Source organism: Canis lupus, chromosome 2 (genome assembly GCF_011100685.1).
Source record: "Canis lupus familiaris isolate Mischka breed German Shepherd chromosome 2, alternate assembly UU_Cfam_GSD_1.0, whole genome shotgun sequence".
Lineage (NCBI taxonomy): Eukaryota > Metazoa > Chordata > Mammalia > Carnivora > Canidae > Canis > Canis lupus.
The window spans coordinates 6146260-6172204 of record NC_049223.1 but is presented as its reverse complement, the minus strand read 5'-3'; the positions used below and the strand labels follow the sequence as shown (position 1 = coordinate 6172204).

The window sequence follows — 25945 nt, the reverse complement described above, 5'->3', positions numbered from 1 at the left end:
ATTTATTTTTGTGTATGGTATAAAAAAGTGGTCCAGTTTCATTCTTTTGCATGTTGCTGTTCAGTTTTCCCAACACTACTTGCTGAAGAGGCTTTCCCCATTGATATTCTTTCCTGCTTTGTTGAAGATTGACCATATAATTGTGGGGTTATTTCTGGATTTTCTATTCTGTTCTATTGATGTATCTATTTTTTGTGTCACTACCATACTGTCTTGATCACCACAGCTTTGTAATATAGCTTGAAGTCTGTAATTGTGATACTTCCAGCTTCATAGTTTTCTTTTTCAAGATTGCTTTGGCTAATCAGGGTCTTTGTGGTTCTATATAAATTTTAGAATTGTTTGTTCTAGCTATGTGTAAGATGCTGCCATTATTTTGATAGGGGTTGCATTAAATGTGTAGATTGCTTTGGGTAGTATAGACATTTTAACAGTATTTGTTATTCTAATCCATAGGCATGGAATGTCTGCATTTTTTTGTGTTTTCAATTTCTTTCATCTGTGTTTTATAGTTTTTAGAGTATAAGTCTTATCTCTTCGGCTAGGTTTATTCCTAGGTATCTTACTATTTTTGATGCAATTATAAATGGGATTGTTTACTTAATTTTCTCTTTCTGCTCTGTCATTATTGGTGTATAGAAGTGCAACAGATTTCTGTCCATTGATTTTGTATCCTGAGACTTTATTGAATTATCAGGTCTAGCAGGTTTTTAGTAGAGTGTTTGGGTCATCTGCAAATAGTGGAAGTTTTACTTCTTTACCAATTTCGATGCCATTTATTTATTTTTTGTTGTCTGATTGCTGAGGCTAGGACTTCCAGTTTTATGTTGAATAAAAGTGGTGAGAGTGGACATCCTTGTCTTTTTCCTGACCTTAAGGGAAAATCTCTCAGTTTTCTGTATTGAGGATAATGTTACTGTGGGTTTTTCATATATGGCATTTATTATTTTGAGGTATGTTCTCTCTAAACCTACTTTGTTGAGAGTTTTTATCATGAATGGATGCTATAGTTTGTCAAATGCTTTTTCTGTGTCTATTGAAATGATCATATGGTTCTTATTGTTTCTCTTTGTGATGTGATGTTGGTTTATTTGTGAATATTGAACCACCCTTGCTATCTAGGAATAATTCCAGTCAATTGTGGTGAATAATTTTTAAAAAATGTATTGTTGGTTTCAGTTTGCTAGTATTTTGTTGAGGATTTTTGCATCTATGTTTATTAAAGATATTGGCCTACAGTTCTGTTTTTTAGTAGTGTCTTTATCTGGTTTTGGTATCATAGAATGAATTTGAAAGTTTTCCTTCCTTTTCTATTTTTTGGAATAGTTGAGAAGAGTAGGTATTAATCTTTTTTAAATGTACGATAGAATCCACCTGTGAAGCCATCTGTCCCTGGACTTTTATTCGGGAATTTTTTTTTGATCACTGATTCAATTTCTTTGTTGGTTATCAGTCTGTTCAAATTTTCTATTTCTTCCTGTTTCAGTTTTGGGAATTTATATATTTATAGGAATTTATCCATTTCTTCTAGATTGTCCAATTTGTTGGCATATAGTTTTTCATAATATTCTCTTATAGTTATTTGTATTTGTGTTGGTTGTTATTTCTTCTCATTTGTGATTGTTTGAGCCATTTCTCTTTTTTTCTTGATAAGTGGCTAGAGTTATTAATTTGTTTTTTCAAAGAACCAGCTCCTGGTTTCATTGATCTGTTTTACTGTTTTGTTTTTATGTCATTTATTTCTGCTCTAATCTTTATTTCCTTCCTTCTGATGGTTTTAGGTTTTATTTATTCTTCTTTTTTCTAGCTCCTTTTGGTGTAAGGTTAGATTGTTTATTTGAGGTTTTTTTTTTTTTTTTTTTTTTTTTTTTTACTTTTGAGGTAGGCCTGTATTGCTATGAACTTCCCTCTTAGAATTACTTTTGCTGCATCCCAAAGATTCTGGATCATTGTGTTTTCATTTCCATTTTTTTCCCATGTACTTTTTAATGTCTTATTTCCTAGTTGACCCAATCATTGTTGAGCAGCATATTCTTTAACCTCATGTATTTGTGGTCTTTCCAAGATTTTTCTTATGGTTGGCTTCTAGTTTCATACATTGCGGTCAGAAAGTTGCATGGTAATATTTTTATGTTCTTGAATTTGTTGAGGCTGTATGTGATCTATTCTGGAGAATGTTCTATGTGCATTTGAAAAGGATGTGTATTTTTTGTTGTCTTAGAATGGAATATTCTGAATATTTCTGTTAAATCCACTTGTTCTCTTATGTCATTCAAAGCCATTGTTTCCTTGTTGATTTTTTGTTAAGATTATCTGTTCATTGATGTAAGTGGGGGTTAAAGTCTCCTACTATCATTATATTATCGATTAATTCCTTTATGTTTGTTATTAATTGTTTTATGTATTTGGGTGCTCCTATGTTGGGTGCATAAATATATTTTCTTGTTGACTTGTCCCCTTTATTATTATATAATGTCCTCCTTTGCCTCTTGTTACAGTATTCATTTTAAAACTATTTGTCCAATATAAATATTGCTACTCCAGCTTTCTTTTGATATACATTTGCATGACATTTGTTTTTCCATCCACTCACTTTCAACCTGCAGGTGGCTTTAGGTCTAAACTGAATTTCTTATAGGCAGTATTTACATAGGTCTTGTTATTTTACCCATTCTCTTGTTCTATATCTTTTGATTGGAGTGTTTAGCCCATTTATATTCAAAGTAGTTACTGATATATATTTATTATAATTTTATTATGTGTTTTGTGGTTGTTTCTGAAGATTATCTCTGATCCTTTCTTGTCTTTCTTTATGGTTTGCTGATTTCCACTAGTGATATATCTGGATTTCTCTTTATTTTTTGCATGTTTATTACTGGTTTCTGATATATTAGTACAAATGGGTTTGTATAACTTCTTCTGCACATAGCAATATATATTAAGTTGATGTTCATTTAATTGAACCCATAATTTTCTCATCCCCTCCCCACATTTTAGGCATTTTATTTCATTTATTTATTTTATTCATTTTTATTTTTTTAGGCATTTAAAAAATATCTTATATCCTTTTATTTTGTGAGTTCCTTGATTTTTTTTACAGAAAAATTCATTTTTACTTTTGTGTTTCCTACCTTTCCTACTTTTATATTTCAGTCCAGTTGTCTGAAGAGGTTCTCTTTGCCTGTTATTGGCAATGTTTGGTCCCTAGCCTGAACATGGCACTTTTTAACTAGGTATGTTCTCATATGTTTGTGAAATGAGACCGGTCCCCACCACTGCGGGAACTGAGGCTCCACAAAACTCCTACACATTGGGAGATGTGGTGTTTCCAGGGTTTTGAGTTGGTCTTCTGGAGGAGAGGTTCTGCTATAATGGGGTTGAAGCGTGACTGGGAAGGGTAGTTTCACAGGACATGGTGGGGGAGAGTTTGGTGTAAGCGATTTAGGTGGTGAATGTCAGAGCTGCACTAGTTCCCACAGGTGGCCCTCTGCTTATGCAGAGGAGCAGGGGAGAAAAATGGCACTAGCCAGTTCCTTTGCTCCTTGAAGGGTCTTTCCATGAACACTGTCTCTCTAGGATGTGCTCTGAGATGAGCAAATAATCTTCCCACTCTGTGCCCCAGGTGCTCTTCAGATTGCTGTTTCCATGCTGTGTGTCTATGGGTTGTTTGCCTGCCTTCTCTTCAAGAGCAGTGCAGTGCCCTGGGGGTCTATCACAGCCAAGCCTGCTGATCTTTATAGTTCCAGGCTTTAAGCCCCAGTTGTTGCCAGAAGTCATGAAATTTGGGCCCTCTCACCTTCCAAGACAATTGCTTTGGGGTTTCACTTTTCCATTAATTCCCCTGTGTGCTAGTCTGTCTCTCATTCTTCTCCAAAACCACTCCATTCTCGCTACAGAAGCCATAATCTGCTTCTCTTCCAAACTCTGTATCCATACTTCCTTCTTCAATGTGACCTCTTCTCAACCTTTGGTTGTGAAATTTGTTCTGCCAGTCTTTTTTTTTTTTTTTTAAGATTTTATTTATTCATGAGAGACAGAGACAGAGAGGCAGAGACACAGGCAGAGGGAGAAGCAGGCTCCATCAGGGAGCCCAACCTGGGAGTCGCCCCGGACCGAAGGTGGTGCTAAACCACTGAGCCACCCAGGCTGCCCCTGCTCTGCCAGTCTTAAGGTCAATCTCTGGGATATTTAGGGTGATTTGATAATTATTTGGTTATATTTATAGGATGAGGCAAGCCTGTCATCCTCCTATTCTACCACCATCTTTCCTTATTGATATATTTTCTTATATTAAAACATCCTTTCATTCTTGAGATCTACTCCAGTGGATCATGATAAACAATTATTTTAAGATATTTTAACATTTATTTATCCAATATTTCCTTTAGGACTCTTGGATCTACATGTAGTTAAGAGGGGGCTACATTTCTTTTAGGTATTGTTCTCATATGGTTTGGAATCAAAGTCACATAAAATTCATTGTTTTGGTTATATTTTTATTTTAAAAACTTGTAAAAATATAAGAACTATTACTTAAAAGTTTGATAGAATTCGTAGGTAAAATATGTAAGTCTGAAGTTTTTCTAGGAAGTGAAGGCTTTAAATATTTTATGCTTATTGACCTACTCAAGTTTTATATTTCTTCTTGGGCAAGTTTGACATTTTATATTTTCTACCAATTTATCCTTTATCCATTAACTTTAGTTTTTAAAAGTTTATTAGAGAATCATTAATCTTAATACTTTTTAAAAAGCATTCCTTTGTATTTTTCATTCTGTGTATTTATTTGCCTATTTTATTTGCATGTTTTCTTTTTAATACTTAAGTCTCTCTTATTTACCTTTTCAAGAACTTTAGTTTTTATAAATGAAAAGTTTTAACTATTTTGAAATAATTTTAGATTTTAAGAAGATTAGCAAAGATAGTATAGAAAGTTTCCACATACCTTCACTCAACTTCCAGTAACGTTAACATCTTATGTAACCATGATAAAATTATCAAAACTAAGAAAGTGTTATTACAACACTATTAATTAAACTACAGATCTTTGGGCGTCTGGGTGGCTCAGTCAGTTAAGTGGCTGCCTTTGGCTCAGGGCATGATCCCAGGGTCCTGGGATCGAGCTCCGAGCTGGGCTCCCTGCTCCTTGGGGAGCCTGCTTCTCTCTCTCTCCCTTTTCTATTTCCCTCACTTGTGTTCTCTTTCTCTGTCAAATAAATAAAATAAATCTTAAAAAAATAAACTACAGATCTTAATCAGATTTCCTCAGTTTTTCCACTAATGTCCTATTTCTCTTCCAGGATCCAAAACAGGATACCATATGTTATGGTATCTGAATTGTTTCCCCAAAATTCATTTGTTGAAGTTCTAATGCCCCCAGTACCTCACAGACAATGTATTTGGAAACAAGATCTTTAAAGAGGTAATTAAGTAAAATAAGGTCATTAGGATGGGGCTTAATCCAATATGACTGGTCTGCTTATAAGAAAATGAGGGTGCAGGCATGTACAAAGGGAAGACCATGTGAAGACAGGGAGAAGATGGCCATCTACAAGAAAAAGAGAGAGGCCTCAGAAGAAACCGATCCTGCTGACACCTTGATTCAGAATTCTAGACTTCAGAATTATGAGAGAACAGATTTCCTTTGTTACCATCCAGTCTATGGTACTTTGTTATGGCAGCCTTAACAAAACTAACATTATCATTTAGTTGTCATGTTTCTCTAGTTTTCTCTAATCTGTGATAGTTTCTCAGTCCTTCCTTGTCCTTTAAAGGTGTTATCAACCATTAGTTGACACTTTTGAATGCTGGCATGGTATTCTGTTGAATGTCCTTTAGTTTGGATGTGTCAGATGGTTTCTCATGATTGGACTGAGGACATGGACTTTGGGGAAGAATAGAGAGGAACTGCCTTTCTCATTGTATCCTATCACAGAATAATACATAGTATCAGTATGTTTTACTGCAAGTGAGGTTGACCTTGATCACTTGGCTAATGTGAAGACCATGTGAAGACACATGGTTTGCCATGTTTCTCTATGCTAAAGTTACCATTTTTCTCTTTTTCTTATGTGAATTATCAAATTAAGTCCACCAAGGGGAGGTGGAATAACTTCCTCTCTATGGAGAGAGTATTGTCTAATAACTTTGGATATACCTTAATATTAACATAATAATGAATAAGTAAATGGTTGGGGGAGATGCTTTGAAATCATTCAAATATTGTTTATTTTTAAAGTTTTTCACACAAATTCTAGGATTTATCAGCGGGTCTTGCCTGTAACAATTATTAATGCGGTATTCCAATGATGATTTTCTATTTCCCTATCTCTTTCTAAATTCATCAATTGGAATTCTTTTGTAACTGAGTTGTCCCTTTTCCCTCTTATTTAATCACTTTTTCAGTATGGATTTATAGATACTGATTTTTGGGGTTGAATCCAATATTATCATTATTTCTTTTCTTAAGATTTTATTTATTCATGAGAAACACACACAGAAAGAGAGAGGCAGAGACACAGGTAGAGGGAGAAGCAGGCTCCATTCAGGAAGCGTGATGTGGGACTCAATCCTGGGACTCTGGGATCACGCCCTGAGCCAAAGGCAGACGCTCAACTGCTGAGCCACCCAGATGTCCCTCATTATTTATTTTCTTGCTCAAATTGCTTCAACTTTGGTAACTGGGAACTCTCTTAAGTTGGCTCATATGTCCTTTTTGACATGCTCTTGTCCTTATTTTCTGAGGATGATGCTTTGTTTTCCCTTTCCAAGCCTATAATCAGTCATTACTCTGAGGATCCTTATTCATTATTAGAAAATGGTATTTAGAAACCAGGATATGGGTGCCAAAGAACTAATTTGTGGTTTTGCTTTTTCCTTCATCACTTTGTTATTCTTCATTTCATTGACTTCTGTTCTATCTTTGTTATTCATTTGTTCTGAATCTTTGTATTTCCACTGGTGGTTCCTCACTTCCACCTTCTTGGAATAAGTATTTAGATTTTTAAAATATCTTGTTTCCTTATAAATGTATAGTATTTAAAGCAACAAAATTTCCTTCCAGTTATATGTATGTTTCATAGTTTCTTTGTAAAATTTTCATTGACATTCAATTCTGAGTAGTCATTAATTTATTTTTCAACCTAAGGGTTATTTAGTAATTTGCTTTTATTTTCCAAACAGGAGAGATATTTAAGGTATCCTTTTAGGAAACTTAATTTATAACTTAATGGATTATGATTAAAGGATATAGTGTATATGACATTGGTCCTTGGGAATTTGAGGTTCCCTTTGAGATATAATCTCTGGTTTATTTTGGATAAATATTTGCTAAGTATTCTTGAATGTAAAAACAGAAAGTGGGGATCCCTGGGTGGCTCAGCAGTTTAGAGCCTGCCTTCGGCCCAGGGCGTGGTCCTGGAGTCCTGGGATTGAGTCCCACATCAGGCTCCCTGAGTGGAGCCTGCTTCTCCCTCCACCTGTGTCTCTGCCTCTCTCTCTCTCTCTCTCATGAATAAATAAAGAAAAAAAAAAAAACAAAACAGAAAGTTATGTGAAGAGTTCTATATATGTCTACTAATTATAATATTTAGATACTTGCTAACATTGCTTCTTTTTATTTGAGCTACCAGTTTCTCAGAGAGGTTATGTCAGAATTTCCAACTATAATTGTTGAACAACTTATTTCTCTCTTAAGTTACACAAATTGTTGATAAACACATATACACATGTGGGCACACACTTTGGTGCATATACGTTTCTGATGGCTGTATCTTCTTCTTCTACTGTTCTTTTTACCAGTATAGGATATCCATATTGGTTAGATGTCCCAGTAACCTATTTCTGCATAACAAATTTATGGTACAACCTAGGAGCATAAGACAAATGTTTTATTTTTTTCACAATTCTGTGGGTCACAAATTTGGGAAGTACGTGGCTGGGTACTTGGTGGGTTGTTTCTGATGCACATGGTGTCAGTTGGGGTGGCTGGGACTGGAAGATCCACTTTAAGATGGCTTCTTCACTCATGTGTCTGGCAACTGGGCTGGGAGGTCTCAAGTAGCTGGGGCAGGTACAGTAACTTTTTGGTAAACTCTCTTTCCACATTCGTTCCACCTGGTGTCTTTCATTTCCTCAGAGCAAATGATTCTCTCAGGTTGGTTGGAATTCTTTTTTTTTTTTTTTTTAAGATTTTTTAATTTATTTTTTATTAATGCGAGATTCAGAGAGAGAGGCAGAGAGAGAGAAGCAGGCTCCATGCAGGGAGCCTGACATGGGACTCAATCCTGGGTCTCCAGGATCACGCCTTGGGCTGAAGGCAGGCACCAAACCGCTTAGCCAGCCAGGCGTCCCAGTAGTTGGAATTCTTACATGCACAATACACTTACCTGCCTCACACTGCTCACCCCCAAAGTCTCACTTCATTGTGGCACTGTCTTAAAGTCAGGATTCAGCCATTTGAATGAAGTCTAGATGAACAAGTGTTATGTTTGTGGGTTTAATATCTTGAGAGGTGGCTGAAGACCTGTAAAGAAACATTATCTGTCCCTTTGCCTGTTATCCCCCCTCAATATATGATTGTGATAAAGGGAGAGTACAACTACAATAACACAGCAATTAAAAAAGGGGAATAGGAAACACATAGAGCTACTAGATCACGGCAAATTTGAAATCCACTTCAATGCATATCACCAATTCCTTGATTATGAACCAGTCCTGCTCCCTGGGAATAATTCTCTGAAGGTTCTGGCTTTACCCTCTCAGCTCTTGATTCTGTCCTCATCCTTCCTTTTCTCTAAAAAATTATGTTTGCAACTGACTGGCCTTCTTACCTTGCTTCAGAAGCTCACAGAAGTGTGGTGAGGAGGAAGTTCCTTTTTTGTTTTATACTGTTTCTTTTCCTTTTGACAGTGATCTTACTCATGCTATTCATTGAAAAATATTCTGGGTTTTCTATGAATCTTATTGGGTTTCATTCTCTTAGGCAGAAGCCAGATTTTAAAATCTCTTTAAGATAGGTAATTTTCAGTCTTGGGCCCTTAAGGCAATAAAGCCTTAAGAATCTCAGAATCCCTATTGTTTAACACAAAGGGTCTATAAGGCCTATCCATAATACCATTAGGAGTCCTTTAGTCTAGCTGAGAAGTTCTAGAAACACTGCCTTACATCTTTCTGAGGTTTTAATAAAGGATTTTACAGATCTACTCTGAAGTGGTTCTTTGCCCTAAGTTCTTTCATATTCCTAGAGTCTTTTTCTAGAAGAGACCGGAGATATGCAATAGTTTCCCTCCTCAATTCTGGCTCCTTAATATTTTGTCTAAAGTTTACTCAAAACCTAAGCAGCTCCAGAGTGGCATTATTCATAATGACCAAAAGGTGGAAGCAACTCAGTGTCTATCAACAAAGGAATGATTAAACAAAATATGGTTTATAAATACACTGTAATACTTTTCCATTAAGGAAGGAAATTGACTCCTGCTACAATGTGGATGAGCCCTAAGTACATTAAACTGAGTGAAATAAACCAGCCACAAAAAGACCCATAACTGTATGATTCCACCTGTATGAGGCACCCAGAGTTGTCAAATTCTTAGAGATATAAATTTTTTTTTAGAGATATAAATTAGAATAATAGTTCCACTCCACGGGTTAGGCAGGGTAGGAAATGAAAATTATTGTTTAATGGGTAGAGAGTTGTAATTTTGCAAGATGAAAAGAGTTTTGGAGCTTGGTTGCACAATATGAATGTATTTAGCACTACTGAACTGCACACTTTTAAGATGTTAAAATGGTTAAGATTTTGTGTATATTTTACCAAAATAAAAAATTTTAAAATCCAAAAACAAAACTAAGCAGGTCCTTCTTTCGTTCATGTCTTTCTTTTCTTGTCCATGTCTTTCATATTCTATCATAGCCAGGAAAGACCAGGTAGTACTTTTCACATTTGGCATAGAAACTTCCTTTGCTTGATCCACAAGTTCAATTGTTCACAGGTGACAGTGATGCCAAACTTTCCATATATTATGTACTAAAGTTTCCTTTTCTTTTTCCTCTAATACCATTTTCCTCAGTGTCCTTTAAGACTCACCAACATATTCTCACATTTATTAATGATCTCTTTGAGGCCCTTCCAACTTCTGCCTCTGCCTGGTGCCACATGTTTTAGTTTTTTGTTATGTCAGCCATTCATTTCTAGGCACCAGATTCTGTTCTGGTTTGCTATTGTTAGGAGCAGATGACTGGTGGCAGCTGGTCTACCAGTATCTGCTTTTATCAACTTTTTTGGCAGAACTTCTTCCCTTGTACACCATCAATATTGATTATATGGGTTGTTAATGTCAATTTTTTTTGTAGTAGTGGAGCAGGAAATTATTGTTCAAGGTAAAAGAGGAAGAAGCAAAAACTGAATTAAAAAACTTTCCTTCAACCTGTCCAGTTTTTCTTTCCATCTACTCACCCATAGTAATTCATTAAAGTTTTCAGTTTGAGTATTCCTCCTCTTCTTTTTTTTTTTTTTCCTCCTCTTCTTGATATGGAGAGTGTCATTGTTATTTTAGCTACTTCTTCTTTGTAGCATCTGCCGCTTCTTTTTTTTTTTTTCTAAAGATTTTATTTATTTATTCATGAGAGACGGGGGAGAGAGAGAAAGAGAGAGAGAGAGAGGCAGAGACACAGGCAGAGGGAGAAGCAGGCTCAATGCAGGGAGCCTGACATGGGACTCAATCCTGAGACTCCAGGATCATGCTTTGGGCTGAAGGCGGCGCTAAACTGCTGAGTTACCCAAGCTACCCGTATCTGCAGTTTCTTGAAGGTTAGTTTTTGGGGTGGACAGATTTAGGGGATAGGGGAAATTTTATTTTAAGTCTTTAAAAAAATTTCAGTTAGTAGGGCACTGGCTGCTCAGTTGGTTAAGCATTTTTTTTTAAAAGATTTTATTTATTCATGAGAGACAGAGAGAGAGAGAGAGGCAGAGACACAGGCAGAGGGAGAAGCAGGCTCCATGCAGGGAGCCTGATGTGGGACTGGATTCCGGGTCTCCAGGATCATGCCCTGGGCTGAAGGTGGTGCTAAACCGCTGAGCCACTTGGGCTGCCCTGGTTAAGCATTTCACTCTTGATTTTGGCTTATGACATGATCTCAGGGTTGTGAGGTCGAGCTCCACACTGGGCAAGGAACCTGTTTAAGATTCTCTCCCTTTCCTCTGCTTCTCCCCCACCCTGCTCATGTGCACTCTTGCTCTCTTTCTCTCTCTCAAATAATTAAATAAATTCCAGTTAACATACAGTATAATATTAGTTTCAGGTATATAATTTAGTGATTCAACACTTAATAACCCCTGGTGCTCATCACAAATGCCCTCCTTAATCCCTATCACCTATTTAACGCCCCTCCCCACAAATCCTATCCCCCCGTAACCACCAGTTTTTCTTTTTTTTTTAATTTATTTTTTATTGGTGTTCAATTTACCAACATACAGAATAACCCCCAGTGCCCGTCACCCATTCACTCCCACCCCCCGCCCTCCTCCCCTTCTACCACCCCTAGTTCGTTTCCCAGAGTTAGGAGTCTTTATGTTCTGTCTCCCTTTCTGATATTTCCCACACATTTCTTCTCCCTACCCTTATATTCCCTTTCACTATTATTTATATTCCCCAAATGAATGAGAACATACAATGTTTGTCCTTCTCCGATTGACTTACTTCACTCAGCATAATACCCGCCAGTTCCATCCACGTTGAAGCAAATGGTGGGTATTTGTCATTTCTAATGGCTGCGGAATATTCCATTGTATACATAAACCACATCTTCTTTATCCATTCATCTTTCGATGGACACCGAGGCTCCTTCCACAGTTTGGCTATTGTGGACATTGCTGCTATAAACATCGGGGTGCAGGTGTCCCGGCATTTCATTGCATCTGTATCTTTGGGGTAAATCCCCAACAGTGCAATTGCTGGGTCGTAGGGCAGGTCTATTTTAACTGGGAGGAACCTCCACACAGTTTTCCAGAGTGGCTGCACCAGTTCACATTCCCACCAACAGTGCAAGAGGGTTCCCTTTTCTCCGCATCCTCTCCAACATTTGTGGTTTCCTGCCTTGTTAATTTTCCCCATTCTCACTGGTGTGAGGTATCTCATTGTGGTTTTGATTTGTATTTCCCTGATGGCAAGTGATGCAGAGCATTTTCTCATGTGCATGTTGGCCATGTCTATGTCTTCCTCTGTGAGATCTCTTTCATGTCTTTTGCCCATTTCATGATTGGATTGTTTGTTTCTTTGGTGTTGAGTTTAATAAGTTCTTTATAGATCTTGGAAACTAGCCCTTTATCTAATATGTCATTTGCAAATATCTTCTCCCATTCTGTAGGTTGTCTTTTAGTTTTATTGACTGTATCCTTTGCTGTGCAAAAGCTTCTTATCTTGATGAAGTCCCAATAGTTCATTTTTGCTTTTGTTTCTTTTGCCTTCGTGGATGTATCTTGCAAGAAGTTATTGTGGCCGAGTTCAAAAAGGGTGTTGCCTGTGTTCTCCTCTAGGATTTTGATGGCATCTTGTCTCACATTAGATCTTTCATCCATTTTGAGTTTATCTTTGTGTCTGGTGCAAGAGAGTGGTCTACTTTCATTCTTCTGCATGTGGATGTCCAATTTTCCCAGCACCATTTATTGAAGAGACTGTCTTTCTTCCAGGGGATAGACTTTCCTCCTTTATCGAATATTAGTTGACCATAAAGTTGAGGGTCCACTTCTGGGTTCTCTATTCTGTTCCACTGATCTATGTGTCTGTGTTTGTGCCAGTACCACACTGTCTTGATGACCACAGCTTTGTAGTACATCCTGAAATCTGGCATTGTGATGCCCCCAGATATGGTTTTCTTTTTTAAAATTCCCCTGGCTATTTGGGGTCTTTTCTGATTTCACACAAATCTTAAAAAAATTTGTTCTAACTCTCTGAAGAAAGTCCATGGTATTTTGATAGGGATTGCATTAAACGTGTATATTGCCCTGGGTAACATTGACATTTTCACAATATTAATTCTGCCAATCCATGAGCATGGAATATTTTTCCATCTCTTTGTGTCTTCCTCAATTTCTTTCAGAAGTGTTCTATAGTTTTTAAGGTATAGATCCTTTACCTCTTTGGTTAGGTTTATTCCTAGGTATCTTAGGCTTTTGGGTGCAATTGTAAATGGGATTGATTCCTTAATTGCTCTTTCATCAGCCTCATTGTTAGTGTATAGAAATGCCACTGATTTTGGGCATTGATTTTGTATCCTGCCACGCTACCAAATTGCTGAATGAGTTCTAGCGATCTTGGGGTGGAGGCTTTAGGGTTTTCTATGCAGAGTATCATGTCATCGGCGAAGAGGGAGAGTTTGACTTCTTCTTTGCCAATTTGAATGCCTTTAATGTCTTTTTGTTGTCTGATTGCTGAGGCTAGGACTTCCAGTACTATGTTGAATAGCAGTGGTGAGAGTGGACATCCCTGTCTTGTTCCTCATCTTAGGGGAAAGGCTCCCAGTGCTTCCCCATTGAGAATGATATTTGCTGTGGGCTTTTCGTAGATGGCTTTTAAGATGTTGAGGAATGTTCCCTCTATCCTTAAACTCTGAAGAGTTTTGATCAGGAATGGATGCTGTATTTTGTCAAATGCTTTCTCTGCATCTAATGAGAGGATCATATGGTTCTTGCTTTTTCTCTTGCTGATATGATGAATCACATTGATTGTTTTACGAGTGTTGAACCAGCCTTGTGTCCCGGGGATAAATCCTACTTGGTCATGGTGAATAATTTTATTAATGTACTGTTGGATCCTATTGGCTAGTATCTTGTTGAGAATTTTTGCATCCATGTTCATCAGGGATATTGGTCTGTTATTCTTTTTGGTGGGGTCTTTGTCTGGTTTTGGAATTAAGGTGATGCTGGCCTCATAGAACGAATTTGGAAGTACTCCATCTCTTTCTATCTTTCCAAACAGCTTTAGGAGAATAGGTATGGTTTCTTCTTTAAACATTTGATAGAATTCCCCTGGGAAGCCATCTGGCCCTCGACTTTTGTGTCTTGGGAGGTTTTTGATGACTGCTTCAATTTCCTCCCTGGTTATTGGCCTGTTCAGGTTTTCTATTTCTTCCTGTTCCAGTTTTGGTAGTTTGTGGCTTTCCAGAATGCGTCCATTTCTTCTAGATTGCCTAATTTATTAGCGTATAGCTGTTCATAATATGTGTTTAAAATCGTTTGTATTTCCTTGGTGTTGGTAGTGATCTCTCCTTTCTCATTCATGATTTTATTAATTTGAGTCTTCTCTCTCTTCTTTTTAGTAAGGCTGGCTAATGGTTTATCTATCTTGTTAATTCTTTCAAAGAACCAACTCCTGGTTCTGTTGATCTATTCCACAGTCCTTCTGGTCTTGATTTCGTTGAGTTCTGCTCGAATCTTTATTAACTCTCTTCTTCTCCTGGGTGTAGGATCTATTTGCTGTTTTTTCTTTAGCTCCTTTATGTGTAAGGTTACCTTTTGTATTTGAGTTCTTTCCAGTTTTTGAATGGATGCTTGTATTGCGATGTATTTCTCCCTTAGGACTGCTTTTGCTGCATCCCAAAGATTTTGAACAGTTGTATCTTCATTCTCATTAGTTTCCATGAATCTTTTTAATTCTTCCTTAATTTCCTGGTTGACCCTTTCATCTTTTAGCAGGATGGTCCTTAACCTCCATGTGTTTGAGGTCCTTCCAAACTTCTTGTTGTGATTTAGTTCTAATTTCAAGGCATTATGGTCTGAGAATATGCAGGGGACGATCCCAATCTTTTGGTATCGGTTCAGACCTGATTTGTGACCCAGTATGTGGTCTATTCTGGAGAAAGTTCCATGTACACTTGAGAAGAATGTGTATTCAGTTGAGTTCGGATGTAAAGTTCTGTAGATATCTGTGAAATCCATCTGGTCCAGTGTATTATTTAAAGCTCTCGTTTCTTTGGAGATGTTGTGCTTAGAAGACCTATTGAGTATAGAAAGAGCTAGATTGAAGTCACCAAGTATAAGTGTATTATTATCTAAGTATTTCTTCACTTTGGTTATTAATTGATTGATATATTTGGCAGCTCCCACATTCGGGGCATATATATTGATGATTGTTAAGTCCTCTTGTTGGATAGATCCTTTAAGTATGATATAGTGTCCCTCTTCATCTCTCACTACAGTCTTCGGGGTAAATTTTAGTTTATCTTATATAAGGATGGCTACCCCTGCTTTCTTTTGAGGACCACTCGAATGGTAAATGGTTCTCCAACCTTTTATTTTCAGGCTGTAGGTGTCCTTCTGTCTAAAATGAGTCTCTTGTAGACAGCAAATAGATGGGTCCTGCTTTTTTATCCAGTCTGAAACCCTGTGCCTTTTGATGGGGTCATTAAGCCCGTTCACGTTCAGAGTTACTATTGAGAGATATGAGTTTAGTGTCACCATGATATCTATTCAGTCCTTGTTTTTGTGGATTGTTCCACCGAACTTCTTCTTAAAAGGGAATTTTAAGAGTCCCCCTTAAAATTTCTTGTAGAGCTGCTTTGGAGGTCACATATTCTTTCAGTTCCTGCCTGTCTTGGAAGCTCTTTATCTCTCCTTCCATTTTGAATGAGAGCCTTGCTGGATAAAGTATTCTTGGTTGCATGTTCTTGTCATTTAGGACCCTGAATATATCCTGCCAGCCCTTTCTGGCCTGCCAGGTCTCTGTGGAGAGGTCTGCTGTTACCCTAATACTCCTCCCCATAAAAGTCAGGGATTTCTTGTCTCTTGCTGCTTTAAGGATCTTCTCTTTATCTTTGGAATTTGCAAGCTTAACTATTAAATGTCGAGGTGTTGAACGGTTTTTATTGATTTTAGGGGGGGAATCTCTCTATTTCCTGGATCTGAATGCCTGTTTCCCTTCCCAGATTAGGAACGTTTTCAGCTATGATTTGTTCAAATACATATTCTGGCCCTCTGGCCCTTTCGGCACACTTGGGGACCCCAATTAAATGTAGGTTTTTCTTCCCCAGGCTGTCGTTTATTTCCCTTAATCTATCTTCATGGTCTTTTAATTGTTTGTCTCTTTTTTCCTCAGTTTCCCTCTTTGCCATCAACTTGTCTTCTATGTCACTCACTCGTTCTTCCACTTCATTAACCCTCGTCATTAGGACTTCTAGTTTGGGTTGCATCTCAATTGATTTTTAATTTCTGCCTGATTGGATATAAATTCTGCAGTCATGAAGTCTCTTGAGTCCTTTATGCTTTTTTCTAGAGCCACCAGTAGCTGTATAATAGTGCTTCTGAATTGGCTTTCTGACATTGAATTGTAATCCAGATTTTGTAACTCTGTGGGAGAGAGGACTGTTTCTGATTCTTTCTTTTGAGGTGAGGTTTTCCTTCTAGTCATTTTGCTCAGTGCAGAGTGGCCAAAAGCAAGTTGTATTGGGAAAAGGAGAAAAAGAGAGGAGAGAAAGAAGGAAAGAAAAGAGAAAAAGAAAAAAGGAAGAAAAAAAAAGAAAAAGAGAGAAAAAAGGGATGGGGGAAGCAAACAGAAATCAAGAGCAAAAAAAAAAAAAAAAAACAAAAACAAAAACAAAACAAAACAAAACAAAAAAACCACGGGGGAGTATCTTCTGATTCTGTATACTTTAAGTCCCTTTACTTCCCCTGGAACTTGTCCGCCTTGCTGGTCTTCTGTGGGAGGGGCCTGTTGTGCTGATTTTCAGGTGTTGGCACTTGGGGGAGCTTCTCTGCCCCCTGCCTGGTGCAGGGCTCAGTGGGGGTTGTTTACCCCGTGAGGCCCCAGGAGTAACAACCGCAGTGGCGGGGCCAGCTCTGCAGCCCTGGAGTCAGCTCCCGCAGTAACCCCAGAGCTCTCCCTCTGCAGGGGCCTGGAGGCTCTGGGGTGGGGCTGCTGATCTGCTCAGCTCGGGGCAGGAGTGTCCTTGCTGTCCTGGGCCCTCCTGGCCTCTGCCTGTCCCAGGGGGAGGCCGGATCCTGGGCTGTGTCCCCGGCGCCCAGTGCTCCCGGCCTGCGCTGTTGGATTAGCGCTCCTGGCCGGGCTGCTCCCGCAGCCGCGCAGCCCCCTCCGCACGGAGCCTCTTCCTCTGCCCGAGCTCCTCCGAGGTGCTCCCGGGTCCAGCCCCGTGCGCTGTAGCCCTTCAGGGAGCTCGGCGCACTCTCCCCCAAGGCGCAGGTGTCAGTGTCCCAGGGAGCCTGAGGGCATTCCCACCCTCCTGGGGTCCTGCTCCAACTCCCTGGGAGCCCTTTCCACCGGGGAAGATTGGTGCAGCTCCTGCTTCTCCGGGACGGGGCTCTCCTGTCCTGGGGACACTCGCCCGGCCTCAGCCCGGCTCCTCGTGGGGCCCCTCCCCCTTGGATGTATTTTGTTTCTTTATTTCTTTTTTCCCGTCTTCCTACCTTGATAGAAGTGCGAACTGTCCTCACTGTAGCATTCCAGTTGTTGTCTCTTTAAATCTCAGGCCGAATTCATAGATTTTCAGGATGATTTGAAGGTTTTCTAGGTAATTTGGTGGGGACAGGTGATTTGGAGACCCTACTCTTCCGCTATCTTGCCCCTCCTCCACCAGTTTGTTTTCTATAGTTAAAAGTCTGTTTCTTAATTTTCCTCTACCTCCATGTTTGTTTATGTTGTTTTTTTTTAAATTACACATATGAGTGAAAGCATACAGTATTAGTTTTTCTATGACTGACTTATTTTGCTTAGCATAATACTGTCTAGCTCCATCCATGCCATTGCAAATGACAAGACTTCATTCTTTCTTACGTATTTACCCAAGGAATAAAAAAAAATACTAATTCAAAGGGATACATGCACCCTGATGTTTACAGCATTATCAACAATAGCTAAATTATGGGAAGAGCCCATATGTCCACTGCCTGATGAGTGGATAAAGAAGACATGGTGTATACACACACACACAAAGGAACTAGGAGAAATTACAAAGACATGGGCTATAGAAATTTTAGTCTAGCGAGAAAAATAGATATTAAAATATGAAGAAGGTATGAAGAATATAGTGTATTATGGTGAGAATATAGGAGATTTTAAATCAGAGTTTATGGAAGGCTTCAGAAAGGAGTCAGGTAGGAGGTATGATTGTTATAGCAGAGCTTAGGCAAAGGGACTTCAGTTATAAAGGCATATATAAAAGAATGGTTTTCTGAGATAGCATAAGTTTTTGGATACTACATGTACTTGTGAATTGTTTGGAACAAAGAATGTATGCAGAAGAGTGGTTGGAGATGTAGGAGGGGCCTGAATATAATGTTATACCAAAGAGCTTGGGAGTTTATTCTTTAGGACAGTGGGAAGTACTGATTTTAAGCAGGGAATAGTTAGGATAAGATTGACATATTTCAAAGAGTACGTAGACAGCAGAATGTGATACTTAAGCTCCAGTGTCCCTTGCTTATGTGGAAACCCTCGAAAGTCCTGGAATAAGCACTAGCAATGAGTTTTATGGTCAACTGTTTTCTGAAATAGGAGTATATTTTAACTGCAATGGTCTATTTCTACTGTAACTCACTTCTTTACATTTTCCCCTAGGGTGTAGGCACTTTGGAAACCAGCTAAGGTGAAGTTTAGGATTATTTAGAAATTTTTTAAAAAAGAATTATATACGTTGTAAAGATTTTATTATTTTATTCGTGAGAGACACACAGAGTGAAGCAGAGACACAGAGAGAGGGAGAAGCAGCCTCTCTGTGGGGAGCCTGATATGGGACTTGATCCCAGGACCCTGAGTTGAAGGCAGACGCTCAACCACTGAGCCACCTAGGGGTCTCTAAAGATTTTTTAAAGATTTTTTAAAAAAATTATTATTTATTTTAGAGGGACGTCACAGATAGCCAGAGCAGGAGGGGCAGAGGCATAAGGAGAGAGAATCTCTAGCACATTCACAGATAGCCAGAGCAGGAGGGGCAGAGGCATAAGGAGAGAGAATCTCTAGCACATTCCCTGCTGAGAGTGAAGCCTGAGCCTGGGCTGGATCCCAGGATCCTGAGATCATGACCTTCGCTGAAACCAAGCATCAGATCCTTAACCTACTGCACCACCCAGGGGCCCCTAGCAATAAATTTTAAAGTAGTTTGTAATTACATCTGTGCAAAACTAAGTTATTGCTAGCCATCCTGGTATAGACATAGCGTTTGGTAATGATCTTCCCAGCGGTTAAAACGCAAAGATAAGGGCCAGGCGTCATATTATGATATACATATACATACCATAATATGTATATGTATATATACTCATTATTTTGTATCTTTTTTAGAGAAGGACACTAAACCACATACATTTCAGGACCTACAAACCAGGGTCTTTACCTGGAGCAATATGAGACAGGACTAACTCAGTAAATTATTGTAGACTTTTTTTTCAGCCTCACGAGACAGGAAGACCTGAACCAAGGAGGTGATGGTAGAAATGGAAGGGAAAGGTTAAAAATGCAAGAAGCAATCAGGGAGTACAATCTAGGGAACTTGGCACCTGTTTTGATTTGGGGGTTTAGCTTTGCAATAGGTTATCGGCGTGAATAGCTGAAAGGCTGGAGGAGGCCCAGTCATGGACAAAGAAAGTTAAGGGAACCGTAAATTTGGGTGGAGGATGAATCCCATGTGGGCCTGTTGCATTTCAGGTGTCAGGCGGGTACACAAAAATGCAGGTCTGCGGCCCAGCGAAGCACCCAGGTATTGGGGGATATAACTTATTATTTTCTTCTCCGGAAGCCACTTACCGGGTTTTTGTTTTGTTTTGTTTTGTTGGCCGTTGCTCTCTAGTCCTCAGCGCAGGAAGCCGCAGCCGCTTCCACTCCCCCGGAGCTTCCCAGCGGCGCCGGCTCACGGGCTGTGCGAGCAGCACTTCCGCCCCCAGAGGCACGCGCCCAGCGGATGCACTGCGCAGGCGCCCTGGCGCTCTTAGCCCGGCCGACTCTGGGGGCCTCGGGGAGGCTCTTCAGTGGTTTCGCGTCTGCGTGGTTTTTCGCAGGATACCTTTCCGCACAGAGAGAGCATTCTCTTCCTAGTTAACCCCCCTCCCCCAAGCGCCACTTCCCCCTCCGGAAGTCATCGGCACCTCCCTGAGGGCTTTGTAGGTCTCCAGGCACGAGGCAAGCGACGCTAATGAAGATGAGTCAGCGCAGATTTCCCAGCTGGTAAACTCACGACTCATTACCTTTGGTGGTTTTGCACAAAGCCCAGAAAGTTTCGTGAGCTGAGCTTACAGGTCTGGGGTGTCTTTTGGTTCTTCTATATTAAGAAGAATTAAGAGGGAAAATTGTCAGTAAGATCCCTATTTCTTTTATTCATTCATTCATTCATTCATTCATTCATTCATTCATTCATTCATTCATGATAGACACACACGCAGAGACATAGGCAGAGGGAGAAGCAGGCTCCACTCAGGGAGCCCAACGTGGGACTCGATTCCGGGTCTCCAGGATCAGGCCCTGGGCCACAGGTGGCGCTAAACCGCTGAGCCACCTGGGCTGCCCAAGATCCCTATTTCTTAAGCTAGTTTCCTTGGGAAAGGGGCCAGAATCATTTCAGCCTCCTGGAATCCCAAAGTGGCTCAGGCTCCTGAGCCAGCTGGAAGATTGGCACTCTCCTGTGACTCAAAACTTTAAGTGTAGCAGGACAGTTGAAGAAAACCTGACCTCGTTTTTTTTTGTTTTTTTTTTTTTATTTATTTATTGATGAGATAGACAGAGAGAGAGGCAGAGACACAGAGGGAGAAGCAGGTTCCCTCTGGGGAGCCCCATGTGGAACTCGATCCTGGGATCCCTGGGTCAAGACCTGAGCGAAAGGCAGACACTCAACCACTGAACCAACCAGATGCCCCTTGACCTTGTTCTTAATAACTGATGTGAAACAGATAAAGATGTATTTTAATGTATGTTTATTTATTTATATATTTACATGTATATTTATTACTTACAAATACGTTCTAAATAAGCCATTCATGGCAGGTTGGCAAAATGTGGTAGACAGTAGTGGTCCAGGGGAAATTTTGTGTTATGTAAGATGACTGGTAACTTATGGTGTGATAGCAACTTGCAATAATTATATCTTGAGCCATGGGTTGAATTAGAAATCTGTCCACTCAAAAAAAAAAAAAAAAAAAAAGAAAGAAAGAAATAAATCTGTCCACTCAAAAAAAACACAAAAAACTAAAAAAACAAAAACCTTAACCATTCTGCTCATCTGCCTGAAGTTTTTTCTCCATTGCACTTTTTACTTTGTAATATATAGCATAATTTATTTACTTGTGATAGGTATCATTTATTATTTGGACCACGTGAGACTTAAGCTCCATGAAGGCAGGAACTTTTTTTTTTCTTCTTACTGTTGTATTTCAAAGGCCAAGAACAGCATTGGCCCAAAGTAAGCACTCAACATACACTCATTGAATAGATGAGAAAAGAAAAAGAATATGTTATTTTTCAAAGAGCATGAAGTAGAGCCTAGAGTGGGCTTGCATGATTGGCATGATCTATGTGGAACATAGTTTTGTTCAAAAAATGAACGAATGTTTGTGGAATACCTGGTATGCCCCAAATGATAACTGGCCAAATTTCCCACAATTTATCAGCTTTTCTTCATGAAACATTCTGACATTTTATATTTGGGCCTGTGTGGTTCACCTTCATCACATCTTTTACAGTGGTAGTCTCATATCAGATAAATATTTGTTGAAAGAGCGAGGGAGTGAACTGGATTAAGGCATTAGGTTACCTGGGAATTCATTTATTTATCACATGAACAGACACTTGTTTTATAGAATTATGGCCCACAACGGTAGTATTTTATAAATCAACGTCTTTTTCTGAAGGATTTTTAGGTTTCTTCTATGATAACTTTTAGGTTTTCATTCCAGTGGTCCTTCAAAAATTTAACTTATATATTCTAGGCTATCTGGATAACCAAATACTAACAGGAGGTTTCAGTGTCTTTTGAGCATATTAGCACTAATTAGTGTAGTATTTTGTTGCAGGTTAATAAAATAAAAACCAGAAGGAGCCTTTAAAAACCGTAAAAGATTTATTCACCTTAAATGAAGCCTAAATGACAGTGAACTACTCTATCAGAAGATTTCACAGTAGTTTAAAAGGAGAAAAGAGAAGAATGAGTCATAGTATCTGGTAAAATAGGATTGCTAATGTCAGTACCATATTCTATTCTGAGAGGTGATTTAGTTCGGCCAAGCATAATCATTGGTGTTTTTAAATTAATATTTTAAATTTAAATTTTGTTGAATTTATAGGTTTTATGCACTTATGATTTTGTGGGTGTTTTTTTGTAGTGACAAAAACTATAATACAAAGAATTTGAGCTTAAGTTTATATTTGTACATATTTAATAATATCATAATGAAAATGTTTAAATTAGGAACAGGATACCTTAAAAATGTGTTTTTACTTGTAATGGATTTTAATGAGGTGTTACTTTACTCAAGTTTGTGAAAAATGACATTACAGAGTTTTGAGCTTTAGGGCCCAGGACACAGAATATTGACTTTAATGAATTACAGGTGTGACAGTTCTCTGGAGGAAAGATGTTTCTGCTGCTAGTAGTGCTTGTGCTGTGAGAAATAAAAGAGAGGGATCTTAGGGAAATGTAGAAAGATTGGTTGGAGAAATTTGAGATAAAATTGGAGCTTTCTTTGCAGTTTTGCTTTTGGCTCTGAATTTGTGATTCTCTTTCTTAGTGATTTTTCTCAAATGGCTAAGTGAAATGAAGTGTTTTTGTTTCCAGATTTAAGAGAAGAAAAATGCTAATCAGCACTTTGTAGATAGTGCAAATCTCTGGTGTGGAACACTGGGAGACCTAAAGAGCTGTTTAAAGTCATTGTGATAGACAGAGGAAGGAGTTACTATCTGCTCCCCCTCCCCTCACCCCGTCCCTGGTCCTGCACTGGGAAATAGGAATAGAAAGAAAGGAGTTGAGGGCTCTGTTTTGTTTACTTTACTAGAAGGGGTACTGAGAGCAGCTGTATTTTAGAGTCGACTTTGCTGCCGTGGCCAGAGAAATACTATCTGGAGTTCAGTCAATCCACAGATATTCATTGAGCACCTCTATGTGCTTGGCATTATGTAGGGGGCTGAAGACAGGGAACAATACAGGGTCCATCCATGTCTTTGGGACTTAGGTAAAACTAATACTTGTTGATTCTGTTGTATTGTGTCCCTCTCTTTGCTTGGTACACTTTAGTTAAATATGCGTGGGCAATGTGAACATTTTTAGTGCACTCTTTATATTGATTTGTCTGATTTCTGGGATGGAATACAAAGTTAGAAATTGTAAAGGCTCAGATTAATTTGTTCTTATCTTTCTCTGTTTTTAAGGGGTGTTATGAAAGTTGACATAAATCTTCAGAAAGTGGACATTGACCAATGTTCAAGTGATGGCTGGTTTTCAGGAACTCACAAATGTCACCTTAACAATTCAGAGGTAAGAATGTGAAGATAAAGTCCTCTGAAATCAGAAGCTCAGAAATGTATCACTTTAGAATTCTATTGTATTTGTGTGGGTAAGTGAACAAGAGGTATCTTACTGAGAAAGAAAAGTATCCTGTGCAGTTCTGAATGTTGAAATGTGAACTGAAAGAGGGGTAGAAAATTTTATGCACAATAACTGTTTATTTGGGGAGTAAGAGAAAACTGAAACTAAAAATACGCCTGAAGTTTGTATTTAGTCAAAGGCTGACCCTATTCTTCAAAATGGGCTAGAAATTAAAATAGCCATGAAGTGAGAAATCCAGGAGGGGTCAACCAATGCATATTTATGCACATATTTATGCAGTATGATTCTTGTTGGAAACACTGATGCTATACATTCAGACATGCTGCCATCTGCTAGAAAAGCAATAAAGTGTGGCAGGGCAATTTGGAAAACAAGGAGAAAACTATTCAGGGTCCTGGATAAGAAATATATATATTTGTGTATGTTTTCCAGTTTTCAGCCCTTGTCTGTGCCTTATTTCATGGGACTCTGGTTGGTAAAAAAGCAGGCATAGAGATCATACTTTTGGAAATAAGACTGCTACTTGTCTTTTGTAGTTTCAGAGAGGAAATGTGATTACATCCTGATTTTATTTCCAGTAATCTATCTCTCAGATCCCCAAATGCTCTGAAACAACTGTATAATAACAATCTTGATCTTAAATACTTATATTATCCCAACTTTGAGTCCATGAATTAGTGAGGAAGATCAGCTTAAAAAATTATTTTAAATACAGGCAATATTGCCTTAAATGTAGTAATTTAAATCTTCATTTTTAATTCTTGTTCCTGTGAAAGATGGTTTTATACAGTGCATTTTTCTTACTGTCGGATATGATGCTCTTTATTTTTTATTTATTTTTAAATCTTAATTTCAGTATAGTTAATATACAGTGTTGTATTAGTTTCATGTGTGCAGTATAATGATTCAATACGTAGTGCACCACCACAATATCTCTTAACTCTCTTACTCCCTAAAAGCCCTCATAACTCCACATATCCCTCTAATCATCACACATCCTTACCATACCCCCTGACTTCCACTTCCTTAATGCCCCCTCTAGGTTACCACACATCCCCTACCCCCTCCCACATTTCTGTACATCTCCGCATAGTCAACCCTTCACAAAGCCCTCAATTCCTTCACCTCCCCCCCAAAATTTGGATTCAGATTATGTAAGTGAAATGTTTCAGTATTATCAATTTTGTAAGTTAAGTCCTCTTTTTGCTTCCTTTCACTTTTTGTTCTTATGATTTTGAACTTTTCTGAGTTTCTACTCCCCTTTGGATGATGCTGGCATTTCTAAAGATACAAATTTCAATCACTGATCTAGCGAACATCTTTAGTCTGATTATTATCTCTATGCCAATAGCGTATACCCATTTAGGTTTGTCTTTTAGCCAGGGTGAAATTTTTTCTGCCTGGGTGTTATAGTGTGGATATTGATCTGTAGGTGCTCATTTCTGTATAGCCTTGTTTCAGTGGTGCTCCTGGTTGGTTGAAATAAGCAGTCTGTCTACAAACAAGGAGGCATTTACTTTTCAGTTTGAGACAATGGCTGCTTGGCTCTGATAATCTTGGTATAGTGGTATTCCCCGCCCCCCCCCCCCCCCCCCTTATAGTACATCTATTTGACTAGCTGGTTACATTGCAAGAATCTCTTTCTCTTCTGGAAGATTGATTTACTTTCATTGTACCAGGATTGTTAATTATCTTTTTTTTTTTTTAAAGCTTTCAAATAAACTAAGTTATTTCAAGATAAAATACTATCCTCTGTTCTGGTTAAGAAAGATTATGTTGAAATGTGTGACTTTTTGCATTATATGGGAGCATTATATTTATTAAATCCCTATAAGGAAAACTAGGAAAATATATCCTACAAGACTACTGACAGTTCAGTGAATTTCATTTGAAAATGTTGTCAAAAGAGGCTCAATGATGGGGTGCCTGGGTGGCTCAGTTGGTTAAGTGTCTACCTTGGGCTCAGGTCATGATCCCAGGGTCCTGGGATGGAGCCCCACATCAGGCTTCCTGTTGAACAGGGAGCCTGCTTTTCCCTCTCTGTATGCACCTTCCCCTTGTGCACTCTCTGTCTTACATAAATAAATAAAATCTTAAAAAATATGGCTCAGTGATAAAAAATAACATCAATAAACAGTGAATGTACAAAATGCATATTTTGACTTAGACTCTGGCTCTCTCTATCTACCTTCCCTTGCCAGGTGCTAGAATTGGGAGTGGGAGACAGTGTTCTGGGTTAGGCCCATGAGGCCCTTGATGGGTAGTCTGACTCACACAGGGCTTCCTTGGAGCTCTTCACACCATTTTGTTGGGCTTCTCTGAGGCCCTTTCATGGGTGCTGGTCACTCTAGGCACCTGCAGCAATTCCATATCCATACCACATCTTCAGTCTGTGGACTAGCAGTGGTCT

General features: G+C 38.7%; 1 protein-coding gene across 1 annotated transcript in view; it reads left to right on the top strand.

Annotated features, from left to right (window-relative positions):
- Positions 1-25945, top strand: part of GPR158 (G protein-coupled receptor 158) — a 410036-nt gene that overhangs the window by 20710 nt on the left and 363381 nt on the right. The window contains exon 2 of the mRNA XM_038529762.1: positions 23358-23463. Within this exon, the coding sequence (XP_038385690.1) occupies positions 23358-23463 (106 nt within the window). The remainder of the gene's footprint in view (positions 1-23357; positions 23464-25945) is intronic.